A 26269-nucleotide genomic window follows, 5' to 3' on the forward strand; every position below is an offset into this window, starting at 1 on the left:
GAAAACCGTAATAGTGTATCCTAATAAATACTTAAATAAAATAATCAGCAAAGCCATTTGCTGAATTCAAGCAAAATGATATAACTTACAGCTGACTGAAACCAAGAAAAAGCCACAAATCAATTGTAACTGTTTTGTTTAGTGCTAAAAACTCAAACTGCAGTGATTATAAAACACATTAGTGCTCCTCAATTAGCAGCCAAACATTTATTTCAATAATTCACAAGAAATGACTTACACAAAGTCTGTTAGAGTGTTGTCAAGAAAGCCTCTGAAGGACCAACAAAACCAGGCGCCACAGTATATTGATGTCAAAAGCGGGCCAGGAAGCCTGATTAACCTCTGAGATGCTTCAGCTGATGTACTTACTCCATTAATGCTAATGGAGATGCTCCCACTTAAACGGAGCTATCCCTTTATCAAAGGAATGCCTTTCAGGTTTAAAGTCTTTAATTGTTTATCCTCCCTGTTTGCCCTTGAGCTAATTATTTCATGCTCTTATACCAATGAAAAGGAATAAAACTAAAATAACTGGAGCACACAGAAAGTGGAAGTAACATACCAAAGCAAACCACAAGATAAAGGGAAAAGTTAATAGAAGAGAACTAGGAAAAAAACTCCAGAAAGAGGGGAAAAAGAGTAGTATATTTCAGCATTAAAGGCTAATATTACAGAAAGAGTTAATGATGCTTCTAAAAACAAAAAACAACAACTTAGGACTATTGGTTGGGTCTTCTTATCAGTGGACAAAAAATTAAACCCAAAATTTAACAGTCATCAAATCTTTACTTTGTATAGTAAGTAACATGACGGTACTATCTATCATAGCTCATTAACTTTCAAATAAGGTCTAATGCAGGGTGTGAGAGAGGGGTGCTGGAAGCTTTCTACATTAGTAAAGACCTTTGCCTCTAGGAGAAATTTGTTTCCATGTTAGAGTCATATCAGCGAGCACTAGTGTCCTCACAATCTGAAGAATATTACAAGAATATTCACATAACTAATCTGTACTGTAAAGTGCTGAACATAAGACTATAACGAATGTGTCAGATAATCTACTGTGACCAAAAATTCAAATGAGCATGGTTCTTATTCTGTTCTGTTGCAGACAGATTTGCCAAAGGGTCACTAGTCATCTTTAACCTTTCTCAGGCCATATCAGTTGTCCTCCCTATCCATTAGGACTAATGGTGCTGCTTTCACAAAAGCTGTTAGTTGTCATTAAGAAGTTATCAGATAACAGGAGAAAACAGAGGCATTTTTATTAAATCAATTTACAACGCTGGGGTTAAAACACATTAAAAGGAAAAATCAAATAAAACAGTTATAAGGTAACTAGAATATATGGACCAAGATTTAATAAATATTTCAAAATAATCCAATTTGAACAATTTCAATATTAAACTTCTTCCTTCAATACGACCTCAGAGAATTTTTCACTATTATATTCTTTATAAGGAAAGCCAAATTATTTGGAAAGATGAATTTTAAGTGCTATTTGAAAATCCAGGAAAAAAAAAAGATTATTTCCTCTAAAGAGATCCAAACACATATACAATTAATATAATTTATACTTACAATTGTAATGTAAGACATAAAAGAGAATTAAAAATTTAATAATTATTCCTTCTATATAACAATGTGGTTAACCTATATGAAGCCACATGAGAAGCTATCAGAGAGAGAATATTAATGATTACTCTGTCAAAGGAAGTGTAGCATTCTTTTTTTTCCCAAATTCATTATTATTTATTCCATTATTGAATTCATTTATTGACTGCTACATATTGGGTTTACAGAAATGAACAAAATATAGTCCCCGACCTCAAGGAATTCACCATCTAGTGGGAGAGACTAATAAACTGACAATCATAAACAATTATACACACACACATATGTTACCAAACCAGGTTCATCTTGCCCAACACACAGCAAGCCAAAAAGCTGAGACATCGAGGTTTGTAGCAAAGAGAAGTTTTCTTCACAATATAGCCAAGCAAGAAGACAGGAGAACAAATCTCAAATGCACCTCCCTGAAGGCAAGGGGCTCAGGGTATTTATGTGATAAAGAATAAAGAAGCAGGGCGGTCTGAGGTGTGGGGAGTGTGGGAAGCGTGGGGGAAAATGATTGGGAAAAAATGTACAGGCATAACAAAGCTACAGGTCTCTGCACATTCAAAAGGTCATGGAGCAGACCCTTGCACAGGCCCAGGTGAAGGGTAGGTGGCCCCATCCAGTCTCTTTTTCTTTTTCAATAAAAGTGTTTCTTTCATTTTTTTAACTTTACTTTTTTTATACAGCTGGTTCTTATTAGTTATCTACTTTATACATATTAGTGTATACATGTCAATCCCAATCTCCCAATTCACACCACCACCTCCCCACCCCACTATCCCTGTGTGGTGTCCATCCGTTTTTTCTCTACATCGGTGTCTCTATTGCTGCCTTGCAAACCGGTTCATTTGTACCATTTTTCTAGATTCCACATATATGCATTATTTGTTTTCCTCTTTCTGACTTCACTCTGTATGACAGTCTCTGGATCCATCCACGTCTCTACAAATGATCCAATTTCGTTCCTTTTTATGGCTTAGTAATATTCCATTGTGTATATGTACCACATCTTCTTTATCTATTCATCTGTCGATGGACACTTACGTTGCTTCCATGACCTGGGTATTGTAAACAGTGCTGCAATGTACATTGGGGTGCATGTGTCTTTTTGAATTATGGTTTTCTCTGGGTATATGCCCAGTAGTGGGATTGCTGGGTCATATGGTAATTCTATTTTTAGTTTTTTAAGGAACCTCCATACTGTTCTCCATAGTGGCTATATCAATTTACATTCCCACCAACAGTGCAAGAGGGTTCCCTTTTCTCCACACCCTCTCCAGCATTTGTTGTTTGTAGATTTTCTGATGATGGCCATTCTAACCGGTGTGAGGTGATACCTCATTGTAGTTTTGATTTGCATTTCTCTAATAATTAGTGATGTTGAGCAGCTTTTCATGTGCTTCTTGGCCATCTGTATGTCTTCTTTGGAGAAATGTCTATTTAGGTCTTCTGCCCATTTTTTGATTGGGTTGTTTGTTTTTTTAATATTGAGCTGCATGAGCTGTTTATACATTTTAGAGATTAATCCTTTGTCCACTGATTCATTTGCAAATATTTTCTCACATTCTGAGGGTTGTTTTTTCATATTGTTTATAGTTTCCTTTGCTGCGCAAAAACTTTTAAGTTTCATTAGGTCCGTTTGTCCATTTCCATTGTTTATTTTTGTTTTTATTTCCATTACTCAAGGAGGTGGATCAAAAAAGATCTTGCTGTGATTTATGTCAAAGAGTGTTCTTCCTACGCTTTCCTTTAAGAGTTTTATAGTGTCTGGTCTTACATTTAGGTCTTTAATCCATTTGGAGTTTATTTTTGTGTATGGTGTTAGGAAGTGTTCTAATTTCATTCTTTTACATGTAGCTGTCCAGATTTCCCAGCACCACTTATTGAAGAGGCTGTCTTTTGTCTATTGTATATCCTTGCCTCCTTTACTGAATATAAGGTGACCATACGTGTGTAGGTTTATCTCTGGGCTTTCTATCCTGTTCCATCGATCTGTATTTATGTTTTTATGCCAGTACCATATTGTCTTGCTTACTGTGGCTTTGTAGTATAGTCTGAAGTCAGGGAGTCTGATTCCTCCAGCTCCGTTTTTTTTCCCGCAAAATTACTTTGGCTATTCAGGGTCTTTTGAGTCTCCATACAAATTTTAAGATTTTTTGTTCTAGTTCTGTAAAAAATGCCATTGGTAATTTGATAGGGATTGCACTGACTCCGTAGATTGCTTTGGGTAGAACAGTCATTTTCACAATATTGATTCTTCCAATCCAAGAACATGGTATATCTCTCCACCTGTTTGTATCATCTTTGATTTCTTTCACCAGTGTCTTATAGTTTTCTGAGTACAGGTCTTTTACCTCCTTAGGTAGGTTTATTCCTAGGTATTTTATTCTTTTTGTTGCAATGGTGAATGGGATTGTCTCCTTAATTTCTCTTTCTGATCTTTCGTTGTCAGTGTATAGGAATGCAAGAGATCTCTGTGCATTAATTCTGTATCCTGCAACTTTACCAAATTCATTGATTAGCTCTAGTAGCTTTCTGGTGGCATCTTTAGGATTCTCTATGTATAGTATCATGTAATCGGCAAATAGTGACAGTTTTACTTCTTCTTTTCCAATTTGTAGTCCTTTTCTTTCTTTTTCTTCTCTAATTGCCATGGCTAGGACTTCTAAAACTATGTTGAATAACAGTGGCAAGAGTGGACATCTTTGTCTTGTTCCTGATCTTAGAAGAAATGCTTTCAGTTTTTCACCACTGAGAATGACGTTTGCTGTGGGTTTGTCGTATATGGGCCTTCATTATGTTGAGGTAGGTTCCCTCTGTGCCCCCTTTCTGGAGAGTTTTTATCATAAATAGGTGTTGAACTTTGTCAAAAGCTTTTTCTGCATCTATTGAGATGATCATATGGCTCTTATTCTTCAATTTATTAACATGGTATATCACACTGATTGATTTGCATATATTTAAGAATCCTTGCATCCCTGGGATAAATCCCACTTGACCATGGTGTATGATCCTTTTAATGTGTTGTTGGATTCTGTTTGCTGGTATTTTGTTGAGGATTTTTGCACCTATATTCATCCGTGATATTGGTCTGTAATTTTTTTTGTTGTATCTTTTTCTGCTTTTGGTATCAGGGTGATGGTGGCCTAGTAGAATGAGTTTGGGAGTGTTTTAATAAATGTTTCAAAATAATCCAATTGGAACAATTTCAATATTAAAATTCTTCCTTCAATACGACCTCAGAGAATTTTCCGCTATTATATTCTTCATAAGGAAAGCCAAATTATTTGGAAAGATGAATTTTAAGTGCTATTTGAAAATCCGGGGTGGGCAAAAAAGATTATTTCCTTGAAGGAGATCCAAGCACATATATAATTAATATAATTTATACTTACAATTGTAATGTGAGACATAAAAAAGAATTAAAAATTTAATAATTAATCCTTCTATATAACAACGTGGTTAACCTACATGAAGCCACATGAGAAGCAGTCGTCAGAGAGAGAAAAATATTAATGATTACTCTGTCAAAGAAAGTGTAGTATTCTCTTAAGGAGCACATACTACATAGCTTTTCAAATATTCTCCATGTTATATATCTCATGGTAATATATCATATTACCTAGAAATTATTAAAATGGTAAGAAATAATAAGAAGAAATTTTATTTTCTATTTTCAGTAATGACAGGCTAGGTAAATCAGATCAATCCTACCAATGAAAACAAGTAGGAAAACCGGGGAGTTTATTTTTCTTTAATTCTGCTTGAAGCTACTGAATATTGAACAAAACAGTGATGAGTTACTAGGTCAAAATCCAAGAGAACAAGGAAATCCAGACATGTGAGCTGGTATTTAGGCCTAAATGCACAGGATGATTCTAGAGGGGGCTTCTAAGAGACTGAGTAGTGCTTTTGATAGACTTGTGGAACTAGGTAGTCATGTTCAAGGGGGTCTACTTTCCCTGCATGCTTTGGGTTGAAACATAAAGGGACATACAATAGAAATAAGAGTGAACCTGTAGTAATCAGGATCTTACAGCTATTTCAGGTGACCTTTATTTAAATAATTTAAGTAATTCTCAATCTGTGAAATTGGATTAAGATGATCCAAGCCTAGATCTCAAACTCACATCTGTTTCTACAAATCTTTTTTAAAAATTCTAGCAAACAAGGAGTCAAGACATCATAAATGAGAACTAACAGTAAACAACAAAAACACAACTAAAAGGGAGCCAGATAGTGAAATGATCAGAAACAGATCATGTCTACTATGTTTAAATAGTTTGGCAATTTGAGAAAAACTGAATTCTAGAGAACCAGAAACTATCACTATTTACTAAAATGTTTTATCAATGCATATATGTTCGATTTTATCAAACGCTTTTGGTGCATATATTGAGATAATTTGTATCATTTTCTCCTTTATTCTGCTAATGTGGCAAATTACACTCACTGATTTTGAGTAGTAAACCAGCCTTAATTGTGGAATTATCCCAAATGGATTATGACACATCATCCCTCTGTGTATTTTTTTTTTCTGCTAGTATTTTGTTTAGGATTTTTCCTATCTATGTTAATGAGCAAGACAGGACTATAGCTTTCCTTTTTCATAATGCTCTTGTTAAGTTTCAATATCAAGGTGATCTTAAATCATGAAACAAGATGAGGCATAACCTGACCTTTTTATTCTATAGAAGAGTTTTCATAATATTGCCATTGTTTTTTTTTTTTTTAACTGAATTATAGTTGATTTACAAGATTGTGTTAGTTTCAGGTGTATGGCAAAGTGATTCCACTACATATTTTTTTTCAGATTATTTTCCATTATAGGTTATTACAAGATATTGAATATAGTTCCCTGTGCTATACAGTAAATGCTTATTGTTTATCTATGCCATTGTTTATTCATAAACATTAGATAGAATTCTCTGGAGAAGGTATCTAAATATGACAGTATCTTTGTGAGATTTTTCTTTCCTTAGCAAAGTTCTATATCCACTTAGACAACAAAGTACAGGAATTATAAGTGTACACCATGATAAATTTTCACAAGTGAACATACTAATATAACAGGAGTGTAATCTATAACAGTAAAAATTATAAAGTAATATATTTATAACTACACTACTTAATTATGGAAGTCATTTTTATGTTCTTATCATGGAAAACTGGAACTAAGTCGGCTAAATAACACTGATGCTGCCTAATTACTCTGTTTCAGATTTCTCTTCACTGAAATCACCATAATTTTTTCATACAGAGGAGAAAAGTAAACCATTCTTATAAAGATTCTGAAATCTAAAATATATGGGGCTGTAAGCAAAAAGCCATTCAATAATTCCCTTTGAGTGAAAAATATGTAATGCTTCTCTCATCAAACCACATCATGTAAGCATTTGTGATCAGTCTTGAAGTATTTTTGTATTTGTTTTACATAAAACAGTGTGACCTTTGATTCCCTCCCTGTGGTTTGTTTTAAACTGTTGTTCTTTTCTGAATAGTTGTGCTTTCTATTACATGCTGTCATTTAGATTCACTATGTCATCCCTATTATTAGAATTGTTTTGTTGTATACTTCACAATTCAAAAGGATGGTGATTATAAGGATACCTTATAATCAGCATAAAGTTTACGAGCCATCATCATAATTAACCCTCGCACATACACAAAAAGAACTCACTTGACAAACATGCAGGGGGCAGCTCTGTGACATGAAAGGATCTTTGAATGCGCCAGGGATTTCGCTCAAAGTTTTGTTAAGGAATAATATTTTTTTTTATGTCAAGAAGATTCATAAATGTTCAAAAATGCAAAGGGATGTCAGTATAGGTAGAATGATGCAAATCACACACACACACACACACACACACACACACGCACACACACACAAATCCAGAAGTTACTACTTAAAACATGTAAAGCTTCTTTCCAAAGTAATTAGATTACAGACTTTGACCTAGCTAACAGACTTAAATATTTTAAATTGGATAAATACAAACCTTATAATCATTACAATAGAATATAAAGTATGATTTAGGAAACTTAAGAGATTAAATACCTAATCATTTTAAGTCACCAGTTCTCTTGAGTGACAAAATAATTCTGACTTACTTAAGTTTGTTCGACCTTTGCAAATGAAAAGGGAACGTGATAATTACTCCACAAAATCGTACCTCCTAGAGACTACTGGATACTTACTTTAGCAGCACTAATGACTGTGGCAGTATAAGACTGAATGTTGTCTCCACAGGCTCCACCACGGGACTGATGACATCGAATCAACTGGAAAGAGAGAGAATGACCAGAAAGTTATTTCTATTAAACTGTTTAACTCTACAGGCTCTTAAGATAGAGCTTATTTACCATGCAGAATGATGGTGGTGGGTGGGAATGTTTGCATGAGTGTTTTCCAGACAAACAGCTAAAAGCCCTGCTGAGACACTTTTACCCCTTTTTATAATCTACTGGTGCCACTCAAGCAGTTTCATGCTCAAATACGATTTTTAATTACAAGATGAATAGTCTTTAAGAATTCATAAACTCTGAAATGGTAGGATTTGAGATCTGGCAGGCTTTCCACAAATAAATTTTAGAAACATAATCAAAGGACTTAGCCATGACTTCCTAACATTAAATATTTAACATGCTAACAAACTGGAGGTTTTGTCCTCTTAATTCCTACATAAAGATTGTAAAAGGAAACTTTAAAAAACAGACAAAAGAATGTGCCGTATTTCCATTTTCAATTGTGTTTGTGGGGAAGTGGCACAAATTATGCATAAATCAACTATGACACATAATAGCTGTCCACTTCAGAGGGCTCACCAGTTTTAACATTAGAATGAAAAAGACATGCCCTTATTCATAAATAAGTAAATCAAACTGTCAATTTCCAAAGTGAATCAGTAGTTTGACATGCATGATTCTCTCATGAGCTGAGCAATTAACCAAGACTAAATTCTCCACTGCTCCTACACTTCTAAATTTAAAGAAAAAATAGAAAGAAAAAGAAAGAAAAGAAGAAAGAGACAGAACGAAAGGGAAATAAAAAATCATTAGCCAGATTTTTACACTTAAAATTTTCAATAAAACGGCAATAGTAGACTATTAGAACAGCTCCACATTGTGATATGAATATGAATTCAGAACAAATCTTCCTCTCCCAAAATATAAAAACAAAAAAAATGTTCTATATAATTTAAAACCAGGTCACTTGATAAAGATTAATATGTGAAACTTTTATTCTTTTATTATAAAATCAAACTTTTCTTCATCACTGATTTGTATTTAAAAAAAAAAATCCCTTAAGACAATAGTGCTGTGGAATTTTCCAAATCGCAGGTGACTGGCAAATGTAGTTTCACACGGGAAAAGAGGGAGCTTGAAAAGTGATCACTTTAGCTAATAAAAAGAATCTCTCTCACTTACTCACCCAGTCACTCATTCATTCATTCACAAATACACATTTGAAGAATTATGAAAATTATCCCCTCTGCTGCCTTCTGAAGCATGTGCAAGGAAAGACATATCCTAGAAACACTATCTTTTCCCTGCTTCAGGTAATTAAAATAACCAAGGAAAACAAGCAATACTATCACCTTTTCAATTCATCTAAATCTGAGTCAGCATTTCTACATAAACATAACTAAGCCAGAAATTTCTTTAAAACTTAGACTCATTACAAAAGTTATATTTGCATCTCAGTACATCAAAATAAAAGATAAACCAGAAATTTCCGTAGTGCAAAAATCTATCATGCCCAAATCCCAGGAAATAATGGTAAGTGAAAAAAGCGACGTATAAAAGACCATGTATATAATGTTATCTTTGGGGAAATAAAGGGAAATATAAATATATCTATATAACATATGAGAAAATATATACGCATATAAATAAATATAAAGACAAATGTATACAATTATGTATCAGATGAAAACTGTAACAATGAAGGAAGGCAGAAAAAGGGGGATAAAGGACAAACTAACTAAAATAACCTATGAACACAGTATTTGATTGCATACCTTCCATCTTAGGCAGTAATGAAAGCAGAGAAAATTGCAAGAAAATCCTGAACTCTTTGTAGTTGGTTTGATTTTTGCAGTGGTATGAGCAAGCAACTCTGTAATTACTTTTTGGCATTATAGGATTGAAGAAATGAAGAAAACGTGCTGATGTCATGGTCTCCTATCCAAAACAAAGGACATACAAATAGGAAACGGGGGACAAAAAGAGAGAATCCTGTGGAAATGCCAATATGACCTCTTCATTTCCAAAATGTACATGTGTATATGGGTATACATGGGTGCACAAATATGCATATATGTATATTTGCCTCTTTATGTGTATAATAAGTGTGTGTGGATATATAACATGCATATTTCTAAACTTTGTCCACTGAAAGAGTCTAGAAGCAAAAATACGCCAGTAACAATGAACACATCTACTGGACAACAGCTTAGTATCTAATACCATTGCCCATTAAAAAGAAACAGTAAAATCAGAAGAAGATGATTCCAGGGCTGGGACAAGGCAAGTACAAGATGGACCTGGACTTATTCTTATGATAGCAAGTAAGGAAATTATTTTTTTTTAATTTTGATGAAGCCACAACACAATGTCACAAGAAGCAGACTAAAGGGGCTCTCATTGGTCAACTCTGGCATAATTTGAAAACCAAAATAATTAAAGACAGAAAAAAATTAAAAACTACTTAAAAAATAGGAATCATTAACCCCTATCAAAAATATAGAAACAGGAAGATTTAAAAAGAAGGGAAAGTTCTTGATTATGATAGAAAGCCAAATGCCTACAGGTAAATGTGTAGTGGGAAGTGGAAAACCATTAATTTGCAATCCTCATAGTAAAGACTGGTTCAGGCAGGAATCATCAATGGATGCTAAAATTAGGTAGGCTAAGATTTTGATAAAATGCAGGATATAAGCATGCTCTTTCCACATTATTAGTTACAAGAGGAAAAAATAATACTTATTCAGTACAGAAACTGGACAAGACCTTGACAAAATTAGCATCACCAATAAAGGACAGACATATACCATGTGCCTCCAGATGTGACGCCGTGGGAAGTCCAGAACAGCACTCACACAATACTATAGTATTCCAGACAGAAATACATAACCCGAATATAATCAAGAGAAAACATCAAAACACTGAAAATAAAAAGCATTCTACTAAAAAGAATAAGGGGTAGATGTAGGGGGCTGTAGTCTTCAAAATTACCAATCCTGTAAAAGATAAAAAAAGAAGGGACACTCTTACAAGATATAATACCTGATCCTAGACTGGATCTGCACTATAGGAAAAAATTTTCTACAAATGATATGATAGGGTTAATTGACAAAATTGGAACATGGATGCTATAATAGATAAAAGTAGCTTATCAATATTAAATTGGCAGACTTCCCTGGTGGCACAGTGGTTAAGAATCCACCTGCCAATGCAGGGGACACAGGTCCAAGCCCTGGTCCGGGAAGACCCCACATGCTGTGGAGCAACTACGTCCATGCACCACAACTACTGAGCCTGTGCTTTAGAGCCCGCGAGCCACAACTACTGAGCCCACATGCCACAACTACTGAAGTCCACGTGCCTAGAGCCTGTGCTCTGCAACAAGAGAAGCCACTGCAATGAGAAGCCCACGCACCACAACGAAGAGTAGTCCCTGCTCACAACTAGAGAAAGCCCGCGCGCAGCAACGAAGACCCAACGCAGCCAAAAATAAATAAATTTTTTAAAAATTAAATTGGCTGATAACTTAAGTATTCTGGGGTAATGTGATATATGCAACTTACTCTGAGATTGTTCAGAGGTCAACCTAAGTAAAGAGTACATGGGTGTACTTTATAACATTTGTACTCTATTAATTCTTGCAGGTTTTCTGCAAGTCTTCCAAGTTAAAAGTACACTTAAAAATAGGCACTGAAAAACAAACACAATCAAGATAATATGGCCTCTTGGTTAAAACTGCAGTCAAAGAGCATTTTCACTGAAAGAAACTGTTGCTCCAAAATTTAATTTCTGCAGTTCCACACTCAGCCCAAATGCTACTACAATCAGAAACTGTTAACAAATACTAGCTCTTATGTAAATACCATGGAAACACATTTATCTGGAAATATTTCTTCCAAAGGATGGTACAACCATCTGATTAGTAAACTCCTTGTGAATGCCACTACACGTCCTGGTCTCCGTATATAACACTAGATATTACTGACACGTATCTCTACAAAGGCAAAGGCAAGACAAAGGCAGGACAACTGGCACACTTTGATGCTATGCATCTATGAAGGAAGTTTTTTCCATAAGAAAATAATATGTAACTCTTTGCATAATACCTACAATCCTAAATGAGTAGTTTCCCACACATCACAATAAATCTGCAAGAGCCAAGGGACAATGTATATATCTTCCTCTTGGAAGTCTTGGATGTCTCCAGCACTCAAAGAAATTTCCTACAGACATAATCATTAGAAGATACCATGATGTCAGCACACTGAATTGTATGCCTCTTGTCTTATTTGAAAAGAATGAATTTGAAAAGTGATATACTGGATAATCCAGAGAAAGAAGAGGGTAGAGTATAAATACAGCATTCACTAAAATGCAAAATACCTATATGTAGCGGACAGAATTCTGGAAAAAGCATCAAGGGATTCATCCAGAAAAATAAATTCCTCCAGTAGTTTCTTGATTTTGTGAATTCCAGAGGCTAGAGATATACTGTGGTTTCACCAAATAATTGTTGTACTTACCATATCCAGACTTGTGTCAAGAACTCTTCAATACATATTATTTCATATTATTCTCAATATACAGTAACCATACAAACAAGCAAAAAGGGAACAAAAAAATGATCTTCTTTGAAGTCTGTAATATTTTTTTAGGTTTCGTTCTATATTCATATGCAGGGCACTAAATGGCATAAAAAGGGATTTGCCCTTTGCTTTGAACTAGACATAAAAAAAGTTTCAATGTATAAATATAATATCTTCATTTACTATGATGACCTTAAGAGATAAGTGAGATTGATAAATAACAACAAATGGCAGAATGCTTGTTTAGATTTAAATGTACACATACAGTTGAAGTCCATTAAATTATTCTATGCCTCAGGTTCCCAACCTACTACTAAAGACAGAAGTCATTCCTGCCTCCTGATTTCTAGCTCCACAGAAACTCCTGTGATGATATCAATGCTGTGATTTAAAATTAATGGAGTAAAGTTCTCTATATAAAACTAAGCCTGGAAAAGTAAGGCTGAGTCCAAATATTGATCCTGAGCAATAAGATCAGACAACTGGGTGCCCAATTAAAACAAAAACCAAACCAGAGAAAACAAACTAGTAAGTTAAACATTCATTATTGGTTGTTAATTACCTTTGGAAAACTCTTCAACACTTGCTCCATTACAAACATTCCAACACGGCCCTGCTTACCTTGTTTTCTGCATAAGCAAGCCAGCGGCTCCCAAGAGCAATAGGATTCATGTTGGGCCCGGGACAAGGGTAGCAGCCTGAAAATTTTCAAATGGCAATGTAAGAAATTTAATAATTTCCGTTGGTGCATCATATTTTGATGCCATAAAAACAGAATAATCAAATGCTTTTATTTTTTCAAGTCTCACATAAAATTCCCATAACCTAGTCATTATTTTAATAGCTAAAAGAGGTTCATTTTTTTCTCCTCTACAGTTTCCTTTGGGTTTTGACTCTGTTCCAATAAGAAATAAATCTGGGAAGAACTGGTATTCACTTTTCGCAAAAATTGGGCATTTTATACAGTTATTCCTGGAACAAGAGAGAGAAGCCAAGAAGAATCATTTAAAAATCATAAGCCTACAATTTCATAAGTCTAGCAAAACTGTTTAGAGAAGAAAGAGAAAGGATACAATTGGCTCAGGAATTTAAGGGCAAAGATAAGAAAGACATAACCCTAAAATAAAATGACAATAACAGGGGCAGGGTAGAACAAGTAACTTAGGTGTGGAGCTAATGGGGAGAAGTAATCCACAAAGGGTGCATCAGGAGATGTTGGGGAACTAATTTACATAATCCTATGCATTTACATTAAGCATTCAATTTCATTCTTCTTACTTTCAGCCCAGCCAAAAACAATCTAGTAGGTAGGATTATTTTGTGGTTCTCCAATTTCAAAAAAAAAAATCACACATTCCTGACAGTGGTCACCAACACCATGGAAACACCAATGCCATCTTCCCGAACTCCACTAAACAAGACACAACACAATTCAGTCAAGTAAGTGATATCTGTCATCCGTGAGGGTCTCATCTCCCCTTCTGACTATACCAATAAGGTCTCTGAGTATAATGTCCTCATCTGTCAGCTACACAAAATAATATTACAGGGTTTCACAAAACTGCTTTTAAGGGACTACTCAAAGGAGACTGCAGAATCAAAGAACACAAAAAGCCTAACCTACAGAATTCCTTGTTTATCATTCCACAAGTATCTGGTTAATATTTTCACAAATGTTTTTCCCTAAAATGTACACTAGCGGATCAAACTGAGGTTATCTATTTCATAGTTTAGGTCTCAATTTGGAATCTAAACTTATACGAGACAGGTTTTTATAAAAATAACCTTTTCTTCCCATGACAAAAAAACAAAACAATACAAACAAAGGAAAACAGCCAAACTGCATGAAACACATGAGCGTACCAGGAAAAAATAGCTAATCTGAATAGCATGAACAGCACACCTGAAAATACCTTACCCAGCAGAAAGTCTCAGTCTAGGGCTGATCCTAACAGGAATAGAGTTATCAATGAATGAATAACTACTTTGACAAGTACTGTCAAAAATAAAAATAGGCTTCCCTGGTGGCGCAGTGGTTGAGTGTCCGCCTGCCGATGCAGGGGACACAGGTTCGAGCCCTGGTCCGGGAAGATCCCACATGCCGCGGAGTGGCTAGGCCCGTGAGCCATGGTCGCTGAGCCTGCACGTCCGGGAGAGGCCACAACAGTGAGAGGCCCGCGTACCGCAAAAATAAATAAATGAATAAAATAAATAAAAAATTAAAAAAATTTATATGTTCTGTAATATATTTATTTATCTTTTTGCTTCTTTATTTTCTGTCTTCCTCCCACTTGATTAAGGTCGTGTTTGTGTCTTTTGTTCACAGTTAAATCTACACTGCTTAGAATAATACCTGAAAAATAGCTTAATAAATGTTTGAATAAATTAAACAATGCACCTAAATTAATCAAAGCATATGTATAAGACACACTTGCAAAAAAAAAAGTCATCTACAGAAGAAAAATTTTCAAATATTTTTCAAATATTGTGCTTGCCTATTCTTTACGTTAGGCTTTTTGTGTTCATTTTAAAGCCATTTTTTAATAGAAATCTTCCTTAATTGTACATACATGCTTGCCTGAATTCAGAAAGCCTTTGAGTAGCAATCGTGGTGATTCTGAAATAGTAATGCCGTTGTGTTCACAGCCACTAGAGAAGCGCAAGTCGCTGTTGCTTTTGTTACTGCTAGTTTTCATTTCAGCTCCTTCAACTCCATCTACTTTGAGTTTTCTTTTTTCTTTTTTTTTTCGCCACACCGAGCAACCTGTGGGATCTTGGTTCCCTGACCAGGGACTGAACCCGGGCCCTCGGCACGGAGTCCTAACCACTAGACCACCAGGGAATTCCCTGAGTGTTCATTTTTAAAGAAGATGAAGATAATAATCCTAAGAGAAAATCCATATGTCATACAAAATATAAGATGTAAGTTTTCTAATGTTTCACTCATTGTTTAAAAACTTTTTTTGTATTTCAGGGTTTAAAGTGGTGTGTTTGGAATGTTTGGATTTCTGGAAAATCAGCTTCTGGGTAACTGTGATGTTACTATAATCACTGAAGGCATATTATGGACACATATTATGGACATATACATAGAAAAAAAAGGTCCACTAATATAATACAAAGACAACACACTCTAATGTATATATCACACAGTATTTACATAATAGATTTCATTATGACACCCACACCTAAATGTACTTTTTTCACACCAAAATGTACTTTTATATAAGTGTATATACATAGACCATATATACTTTCAGAACTGGAGAAATGAGCATAAACACTGTCTATAAGAAAATTTCCCCTTTTAAAATGTCATAAAAAAATAACCAAATAAAAAACAGAAATAAATACCTGTGAATTGTGGCATTACATTAGAGGCAGCTAATCTCCTGAACTTTAAAGTCAACATAATCTAACTCAACCAACTCCGATAACTATTTTGCCTCAACAGATCCTAATAATATATAAGTATACCTGCCTTCCAAATACTAAAGAATACTAAGAAAAGATGTAGTTTACAATTCTCCATTTCACTTTTTGAGTCAATGTTTTTAGAAAGCTAGTGGATCTCAAGAATTATAGTGTATTGGAATGAAAGCAAATTGTTTTTCTGCTCTCCAAAAAACATTTTACAGCTGGAATCAGCAGACCATCAGCCTCTCAGCACTATCCCAACTTTATAAGCATGACTCCTTTAAAGATTAACCATTGCCTCCAGCTAAACTCTGAAAACAAGTGAAGAAAAAAGAAACAAAAAACAACAAAAAAAACACAACCCAAACCTCTATAATACTGGGACTAATTCTAACAAGGTTACAATGTTTGTGAACAAAGTAAAAGAGAGCTGGATATTTTAAAATATCAGGTTTCCAAATTTAAATAAAGGTAAAATCCACAAAAAGCATGCTACATGAAGATGATTCTATAACTAAAAGATTCTTGAGACTGATGCAATTTTACATGGCATCCGCCCAGAATGTTGGTCCTAGTGGGGAGAAGACCTGAACTCATTTTGAAAAACAAAGGATTTAACTACTCTCTGTAACACCCTGCCTTATTTTTCTTGGAAAAGACAACTCAAAAGATTTCAGACCTTTTTCGAAAAAACAGATGTCTGCATTTATGGTCAACTGGCTTTCAACAACGCTACCAAGACAAGTCAATGGGGAAAGAATAATCCTTTCAGCGAATGATGATAAGTCAACTGATATCCGCATGCAAACGAATGAAACTGAACCCTGGCTTCACACTACATACAAAGTCGAAATGAATCAAAGACTAAAGCTAATGTATTAACCTCCTGGAACAAACCATGGTAAATCTTCATAACCACAGGCAATGCTTTCTTAGATATGACACCAAAAGTACAAGTGATAAAAGAAAAAAATAGATAAATTAAACTTCATCAAAACTAAAATCTTTGTGCTTCAAACGACACCACCAAGAAACAGAAAAGACAACTCAGAGAATGGAAGTTGGGCAAAACATATATCTGATAACTGACTTGTATCTAAAATATAAACAGAACTAGTATAACTCAATAAAGACAAATAAATCAATGTAAAATTTGACAAAGAAGATAGAAGATGAGCATACGAAAAGATACTCAGCATCATTAGCCATAAGGAAATGCGAATCAAAAAAAAAATGGTACTGATGAACCTAGTTGCAGGGCAGGAATAAAGAGGTAGATGTAGAGAATGGACTTGAGGACACGGGGCGGGAGGGCTAAGCTGGGGCGAAGTGAGAGTAGCATCGACATATATACACTACCGAATGTAGAACAGTTGGTTGGTGGGAAGCAGCAGCATAGCACAGGAAAATCGGCTAGGTGCTGTGCGATGACCTAGAGGGGTGGGATAGGGAGGATGAGAGGGAGGCTCAAGAGGGAGGGGATATGGGGACACGTGTATGTGGCCGATTCGCTTTGTTGTGCAACAGAAGCTAACACAGTATTGTGAAGCAATTATACTCCAATAAAGATCTATCAAAACAAAGTATAAGGGACACTCTTGCACTGCTGGTGGGAATGTAAATTGATACAGCCACTATGGAGAACAGTATGGAGGTTCCTTAAAAAACTACAAATAGAGCTACCATATGACCCAGCAATCCCACTACTGGGCATATACCCTGAGAAAACCATAATTCAAAAAGAGTCATGTACCAAAATGTTCATTGCAGCTCTATTTACCACAGCCAGGACATGGAAGCAACCTAAGTGTCCATCATCAGATGAATGGATAAAGAAGATGTGGCACATATATACAATGGAATATTACTCAGCCATAAAAATAAACGAAATTGAGTTATTTGTAGTGAGATTGATGGACCTAGAGTCTGTCATACAGAGTGAAGTCAGAAAGAGAAAAACAAATATTGTATGCTAACACATATATATGGAATCTAAGGGAAAAAAAAAGGGCATGAAGAACCTAGGGGTACGACAGGAATAAAGACACAGACCTACTAGAGAATGGACTTGAGGATATGGGGAGGGGGAAGGTTAAGCTGTGACAAAGTGAGAGAGTAGCATGGACATACATACACTACCAAACGTAAAATAGCTAGCTAGTGGGAAGCAGCCGCATAGCACAGGGAGATCAGCTCGGTGCTTTGTGACCCACCTAGAGGGGCGGGATAGGGAGGGTGGGAGGGAGACGCGAGAGGCAAGAGATATGGCAACATATGTATATGTATAACTGATTCACTTTGTTATAAAGCAGAAACTAACATACCATTGTAAAGCAATTATACTCCAATAAAGATTTAAAAAAAAGTATAATCAGATACTACTTTGTGAGATACCAACAGGATGTATATAACCTTATTAACAATCATTGGTGAGAAACTGGAACCCTCATACACTGCTGGTAGGAATGTAAAATGTGCAGTCACTGTGCCCAACAGCTCTTCAAATAGTTAAGGATAGAATTACCATATGACCCAGTAATTCGACTCCTGGGTACATACCCAAGAGAAACGAAAACATATCCACACAAATACTTATATCCAAGAGAATCAAAAATAGATGTCCCTATAAAAACCTTTCATTTATGAAAGCATTATTCATAAAACCCCCAAAATGGAAACAAACTAAATGGCCAGCAATAAAAAGAAATGACGTATAATATTCCACTGTCAGGATACACCACAGTTTATCCATTCACACACTGAAGGACACTTTGGTTGCTTCCACTTTTGGCAATGTGAATAAAGCTGCTATAAATATCTGTGTGAAGGCTGTGTGAACATAGTTTTCAACTCATTTGGTTAAATAACAAGAAGTGAGATTGCTGGATTGTATACTAAGAGTAGGTCTAGTTTTGTAAGAAACTATCAAATTGTATTCCAAAAGTGGCTGCACCATTTTGCCTGCCCACCAGCAATGAGAGTTCCTGTTGTTCCACAACTCTGACAGCACTGGTGTTCTCAGTGTTTTGGATTTTAGACGTGTGATGATCATCTCATTGTTTTAATTTGCATTTCTCTGATGACACATAATATGGAGTATCATATCATATGCTTATTATTCTTTGGTGAGGTGCCTGTCAAGAGTCACTGGCCCATTTTTTAATCAGGTTGTTTATTTTGTTCTTGCTGAATTTTAAGAGTTCTTTGTATATTTTGGATAACAGCCCATTATTAGGTTTGTCCTTTTTTTTTTTTTCTTCTTTGTGGAGTATAGTTGATTTACAATGTTGTGTTAGTTTCAGGTGTACAGCAAAGTGAGTCAGTTATACATACATATAACCACTCTTTTTTTAGATTCTTTTACCATATAGGCCATTACAGAGTATTGGGTAGAGTTCCCTGTTCTACTGTGTTGTACAGTAGGTTCTTATTAGCTACCTATTTTATCTTATTTTTGGCTGCGTTGGGTCTTGGTTGCTGTGCATGGGCTTCCTCTAGTTGAGGCAAGCAGGGGCTACTCTTCATTGCAGTGCGCGGGCTTCTCATTGCGGTGGCTTCTCTTGTTGCAGAACACGGGCCCTAGATGTGCGGGCTTCAGTAGTTGTGGCTCACGGACTCTAGAGCGCAAGCTCAGTAGTTGTGGCACATGGGCCCAGTTGCTCCGTGACATGTGGGATCTTCCCGGACCAGGGCTCGAACCCATGTCCCCTACATTGGCAGGAGGATTCTTAACCACTGCACCACTAGGGAAGTCCTAGTTATCTATTTTATATATAGTAGTGTATATATGTCAATTCCTATCTCCCAATTTATCCCTCCCCACCTTATCCCGTTAACCATATGTCTGTCTTCTACATCTGTGACTCTACTTCTGTTTTGTAGAGAAGGTAAGTTCATCTGTACCCCTTTTTTCAGATTCCACACATAAGCAATATCATGATATTTGTCTTTCTGTGTCTGACTTAACTTCACTCAGTATGATAATCTCCAGGTCCATCGATGTTGCTGCAAATGGTATTATTTTGTTCTTTTTTTATGGCTGAGTGATACTCCATTGTATATATGTACCACATCTTCTTTATCCATTCCTCCGTTGATGGACATTTAGGTTGCTTCCATGTCCTGCCTATTGTAAATACTGCTGCAGTGAACACTGGGGTGCCTGTATCTTTTCAAATTATGGTTTTCTCCAGGTATATCCTAGGAGTGGGATTCCTGGGTCATATGTTAGTTCAATTTTTAGTTTTTTAAGGAACCTCCATACTGTTCTCCATAGTGGCTGTACCAGTTTACATTCCCACCAAGAGTGTAGGAGGGTTCCCTTTTCTCCACACCCTCTCCAGCATTTATTGTTTGTAGATTTTTTTGATGATGGCCATCGTGACTGGTGTGAGGTGACACCTCATTGTAGTTTTGATTTGCATTTCTCTAATAATTAGCAATGTTGAGCATCTTTTCATGTGCTTTTTGGCATTCTGTACGTCTTCTTTGGAGAAATGTCTATTTAGATCTTCCACCCATTTTTTGATTGGTTTGTTTTTGATATTGAGCTGCATGAGCTGTTTGTATATTTTGGAGATTAATCCCTTGTCAGTTGCTTCGTTGGCAAATATTGATTTGTCTATTACAAATATTTTCTCTCAGTCTGTGGCCTTTCTTCTCATTTTCTTGACATTGTCTTTTGCAGAGCATAAGTTTTTAATTTTAGTGAAGCCCACTTTATCAGTTATTTCTTTTGTGCCTTTGGTGTTGTATCTAAAAAGTCATCACCATACCCAAGGTCATCTAGGTTTACACCTATGTTATCTTCTATAAATCTTATACTTTATGTATTACATTTAGGCCTGTGATATTTTTTGAGTTAATTTTTGTGAAGGATGTATAGTCTGTGTCTAAATTCAGTTTTATGCCCGTGAATGTCCAGTTGTTCAGTACCATTTGTTAAAGAGACTATCTCTGCTCCATCGTGCTACCTCTGCTTCTTCATCAAAGATTTATTTCTGGGCTCTCTATTCTGCTTGTCTATTCTTTTGCCAATGTCACACTGTCTTGATTACTGTAGCTTTATAGTAAATCTTGAAGTTGGGTAACAACATGGAGGAAACATGATATTATTCATTGAAAGAAGCCAATCAGAAAAGGCTACGTACTATGATTCCAACTATATGACATTCTAGGAAATGCCATGGTTGCTGGGGGGAACGGGAGGGCAGAGATGAACAGGCAAAGCACAGAGGATTTTTAGGGCAGTGAAAATACTCTGTATGATATTACAATGATGGATATATGTCATTATACATTTACCCAAGCCCACTGATGTACACCACCAAGAGGGAATCCTAAGATAAACAATGGACTCTGAGTGATAATTATGTGTCAGTGTAGGTTCATCAAGTGTAACAAATGTACTACTCTGGTGAGGGATGCTGATAATGGGGGAGAGGGAGACTATGTATGTGTGGGGCTGGGGTTATATGGGAAATTTCTGTGTCTTCTGATTAATTTTGCTGTGAACCTAAAACTGCTCTAAAAAATATAATCTTCTACTATGTTCAGTGAAAGACACAAGTCACAAAAGACCACACACTGAATGAAGTTCAAAAAGGACTATGAAACCCTCTCCAGAAAGAATAAGCACATAAAATATTAAATATCATTTCAGAGATTTATTTGACCATCTTACTCCTGATTAATGACCCTCTTAAGGTTCCATGAGCTTTGAATTTAAAACTTGATTTTATTTTTGCTTTATTTCTTATGTATATGAAACAGAGTAATGCCATTCAAAGGCTCAACGGGTTCAATGGGTGGGAATTATGTGCAGAAAATATGAAAATCACGTTAGTTCATGGCATACATGTTATTTAGAGTCCACTTTATACTGAACACCTGCCTGGGCTCTGAAAACACCATGGCAGCCTAGTCTGTTGTATACAGATGGGAAACCAAAAGAACAGGGTTTTAACCTGAACTGGTCTTAGATGCCACATTAACCTGCCAATCTCTTCTTATCAATGTTACAAGCTTGCTTAGAAACATAAAAAGAAAGGTTCCTCTTCCCAAAATTAAAACTAATTTTACATTTTAAAGATCCTTAAAATACATTCCTTATTTGTAATTCACCATTAACATAAATGAAAAATACACATTCTAACCCTAAGAAATAACATTAGGATTGTAAGGAATAAATTTTCCTCCTCAAAGTAAAAACAGAAGCCAGTGGAAAGAGTTACTTCCTATACAATCCTTTGGTCTCTCTGGAGACTTCATATCTGCATTTAAACTTAAGCACACTGGAAATGACTGCTAATGACATCTATCAGTCTTGGTCTTTTGTTTTCTTAATCATACGTGGGTTTTGGATTTCCACATCAGACAGCTGCTCAAGGCCACCTTTTCTGTACAGCCAAATACGAAGGTGTCTCCTTTCTCATCATATTGGCTGTGTTCCCTTTCCAGTTCTCTATCAGCTCTCTTTACCTGCCCTTCCACCCTTTGGCACAAATTCCCATGGTGCTTTCTCTGATGGACACAGCTGTCTCTACTTATTTTACAGTCTCATCATTGTATTCATACACAACTTAGGCAATCATGATTGTATTACACAAGAGCTTTTCAAACTCTTTTAGAAATTAAATGCTTGCATGAACAAAACAATATCCTCATTAAGAATCTGTCATTCTACATGGGCTTTAGTACTAATTCTTTAATAACTAGAAACCAATCAATGGGGGAAAAAAACTAAATGGGCTACCACGAATGCTATTCTCAGTATGCCTATAAGCTCCCCTGTCCTCCAATCCCTATATCCTGTACTTCTCACTGTCCCAAGCAAAACTGGCTTACAAGCATGGAATAACCCAAATTCAGAGAAACACACATAACTTATACCATGCTTCTTTCCACCTGCCAAAAGTTTGAGTCTGTTTAAAGGAATGGGGATGGGGGTGGGGGTTGCAAAAATTAGGGGAAAATAAGCTTATTTAAAGTTAGGAAATGGCTCCATGTGTTCCTTGATTTTAAATATTAAGTCTTGCTCAATTTTGTTCAAAATGTTGATAAAAATCCCTTAAGGTGAAGTTGTATTTCAAAGAAAAGAAGCTAAATTTCTTCATACAAGCATGCGTTAAATATCATCAATATCACGAACCTAACAACCCTTGAATAAATCTGGTTTATAAGGTTTTCAAGTAAAGTAAAATAATATGTAACTAAGAATGGTGAGAAAATGGAAGTATGAAATGAGATATATAACTACTATTGGCCAGAGTATTATAGATGAAGAGTTTGGGGAGATCTGCTGTGAAATGCTACAATGAACGGCATTCAGAGTGTGAGGAGAGAAATCACAACTTTTGTTGTTCTTGATGCTTTCTGGACTCTTTTTTTAATGTAAACTATGTATTTAAATATAATATAGATAAAGAAGTACCCAAGTCAACAAAGTAAACATATGCGTGCATAAAAGCAGCATCCAAAACAAAAAACAGGACATTATAGAATCCCAAAAGCCCCTTCTCATACCCCCTTCCAGGTTACGCAGGTGTGTTCTGACAACGATACTAGACATCTATCTTCAAAAGATATCACTGGATTTTAACACATAGTTTATTACACTTATTTCCATCATTTATCACCAAGAAATGACAGTTGTACTTTTATACTACCTCATTTTTCAACATTTAACATACATTTCAGACTTAAAGAAATCCATACTAAACAGACTTCATGGCATCCTCAAGCCACGAGACCCATTTTACAAGCAGTACAGTCACAGAATAAGTGATAATCCTAATGAATCAGAAATTACTGAAAATTCACTACTGTGGGCTCCACTCCACTTGACCAGGACTTGCTGCATGCCACTTATAAAGCACCTGACTGCAACACTAGACACACTAGTGATCCTTCCAGATCTCTTCTTCCTATCATGAACAATTCACACAATATGAGACTAATATTTTAATAATACTTGTTTCAACTGTTCAGTAGTCCAGCAATACAGAGGGAAGCATTTGGGACTATATGGCAAAGATCCTAAAACAATATTAACGTGTAAAAAAAAAAAAGAACACTCATTTTTATCAAACTCAATTGATATTTTGTGCTTCCTAAAGGCTTAAAAAACAGAAGCTCCTGCTCCTGAAAGGGGAAACAATACTCCAGATACTGGAGAGATACTCAAGAGCTAATCACTACAAAGGTATAATTTTCAAATAAACTCACACTTCAGAGAAGCTGTGTACTTAACTCCAACATGAAAAAGAAACTTTGTTCATATATGCATTCATATATTCATTTCTTTAAATACCCACCAAATTTATAATTCCCAGTTTAAACCTATATCACTTTCTCTAGAGATGACTACTGATCCTATATGAATAACTTTCTTCCTTATCTGATAACTTTTGATACAGTTGTACTACATTCTCAACGCTTTTGGCTAGCTAAACATCTTGGAAAAGAACCACTGATGCTTTAAAAGTAGAAATAGTTGTGATAAATGTTTTCATCTTTAGCAAATTGAGTTTTATTATTGTAAGAACCAAAAATAAGCATCAGAAATATTTTTAAGTTAGCTAGAACAAATGGATATATTATACCTTGCATGACGGACCTACTTCCTTAATCCAAGTCAAGATGAATAACTTCGCTCTCAAGGAAATTACTATATAGCGGCAAAGACAGAACAAGTAGACAGAAGACACATACAATAACATAGAAATTAAGTGTCTTAACAGAGGGAAAAATTACACTATAAAAGCATTCCCAAAGGGTATTCGGTACTGTAATCTAATAAATCTAGGAAATATTGAAATATAGTAAATAAATTTAAACAGATTAAAATGCTAATCACCACTGGCATCCTCCAATAGAAGGCAGCATTTCCTGAGTTTATTTGACCAGGGCATCCTGATTTACACAGCATGTTGAAGGTCTACTGTTCTGTGGATAGATTTTGGGAATTGCTATCTTTGGGGATTTAGAAGAAGGAGAGGCTTCCTTAAACTAAGGGGATCAGGAAATACATCATATAAGAACTAACATCTACACTGGGGCTAGAAAGACGTGTAGGATTAAGTCACTGTGGAAAGAGAGACTGCTAGTGAAAAGGCCATTTCAGGCAGGAAAACAGAGCACTTGCAAAGAACTGAGATTTATGAGTGGCTCAAAGAAATGTAGCATAAGCAGCATGAAAATGGGTTGTAGAGATAAAGATTTAGCAAGGACACTGGATTTTGATAAAGAAGGTTTTGTATGCCAAAAACCTTGAGAGTTCAGTTGGAAGGAATGTACAAGTTTACACTTGTTGACCACAGTTACATCAAGTAAGGCCTTTGTTCCAATCAAAAGACCTCAGAGTTTAGACGATAAATTATTTGATCAATTGGTAATACAGAAATAATGATTTTGTAAGTTCTTATCATTTAAATATAGATAATAGATTAAATTATATGTCAGGGATATGCTTCAAAATAATTTGGGAAGGGTATAAATGAAAAAGATTGTCCACGAGTTGGTACTTATTGAAACTAGATGATAAATACATGGTGGTTCATTATACTACCGTCTTTAAATAATTGTATATATTTCCCCAAATAAATTTTTTTAAAAAAATAACATTTAGGGACTGTCCTGGTGGCACAGTGGTTAAGAATCCGCCTGTCAATGCGGGAGACACGGGTTCGAGCCCTGGTCCAGGAAGCTCCCACATGCCGTGGAGCAACTAAGCCCGCGAGCCAAAACTACTGAGCCCACGTGCCACAACTACTGAAGCCCGCGCGCCTAGAACCTATGCTCCACAACAAGGGTAGACCCCGCCTGCCGCAAACAGAGAAAGCCCGTGCGCAGAAACAAAGACCCAACACAGCCAATAAATAAATAATTTTTTTTAAAAAAAGAAAAAAGGCATCAAAAAAATAACACTCATAGGAAATGAAATGGTATATCTATGGCTTTAGTAATTTAATAAAATGCAATATTTTTGCCATATCACTAAATGACTAATGTTTATCAAATAAGCAAAATGACTGAAAATCAAAGGTTCATTTCACCATTTTAACGTGACTAAAAATTCACCTTTCTACAAGAACTTCATGATTTCAAGTAAGACTGAAAAGTAAGAAGAATACATACTATAGTCTCTCATCTTCTGCTTAAAGGTACTTTCACTCTTATTTCCACTATAAATGGTTTAATTGAGAAAGTACAGTAAAATCCCATGAAAATATGAAATTTCTGTAATGTGCCAGTTTCTATATTGATCCTGCCAATTGACTCAAGGCCTTTAGGTACTTTCTGTAAGTTAACCCAAGTCAGGACATTCCAAAAACAAATTCTTCTATCGCAAAATCTCAGACTGCAAAATACTCTCCCAGAAAAGCTGCAAAATCATCAATGTGCAA

The 26269-nt window shown here is 35.5% G+C and overlaps 1 protein-coding gene across 14 annotated transcripts in view; it reads right to left on the minus strand.

The window, feature by feature from the left end:
- The window catches only part of BCAS3 (BCAS3 microtubule associated cell migration factor), a 574874-nt gene that overhangs the window by 416361 nt on the left and 132244 nt on the right, over positions 1–26269 (minus strand). For all 14 annotated transcript variants that reach the window (XM_079905183.1, XM_079905184.1, XM_079905176.1 and 11 more), the window contains 2 exons: positions 13068–13144; positions 7813–7896 (listed from right to left, as the gene is read on the minus strand). In XM_079905183.1, the coding sequence (XP_079761309.1) occupies positions 7813–7896; positions 13068–13144 (161 nt within the window). The remainder of the gene's footprint in view (positions 1–7812; positions 7897–13067; positions 13145–26269) is intronic.

Source organism: Stenella coeruleoalba, assembly GCF_951394435.1.
Source record: "Stenella coeruleoalba genome assembly, chromosome: 19".
In the NCBI taxonomy this organism is placed as follows: domain Eukaryota; kingdom Metazoa; phylum Chordata; class Mammalia; order Artiodactyla; family Delphinidae; genus Stenella; species Stenella coeruleoalba.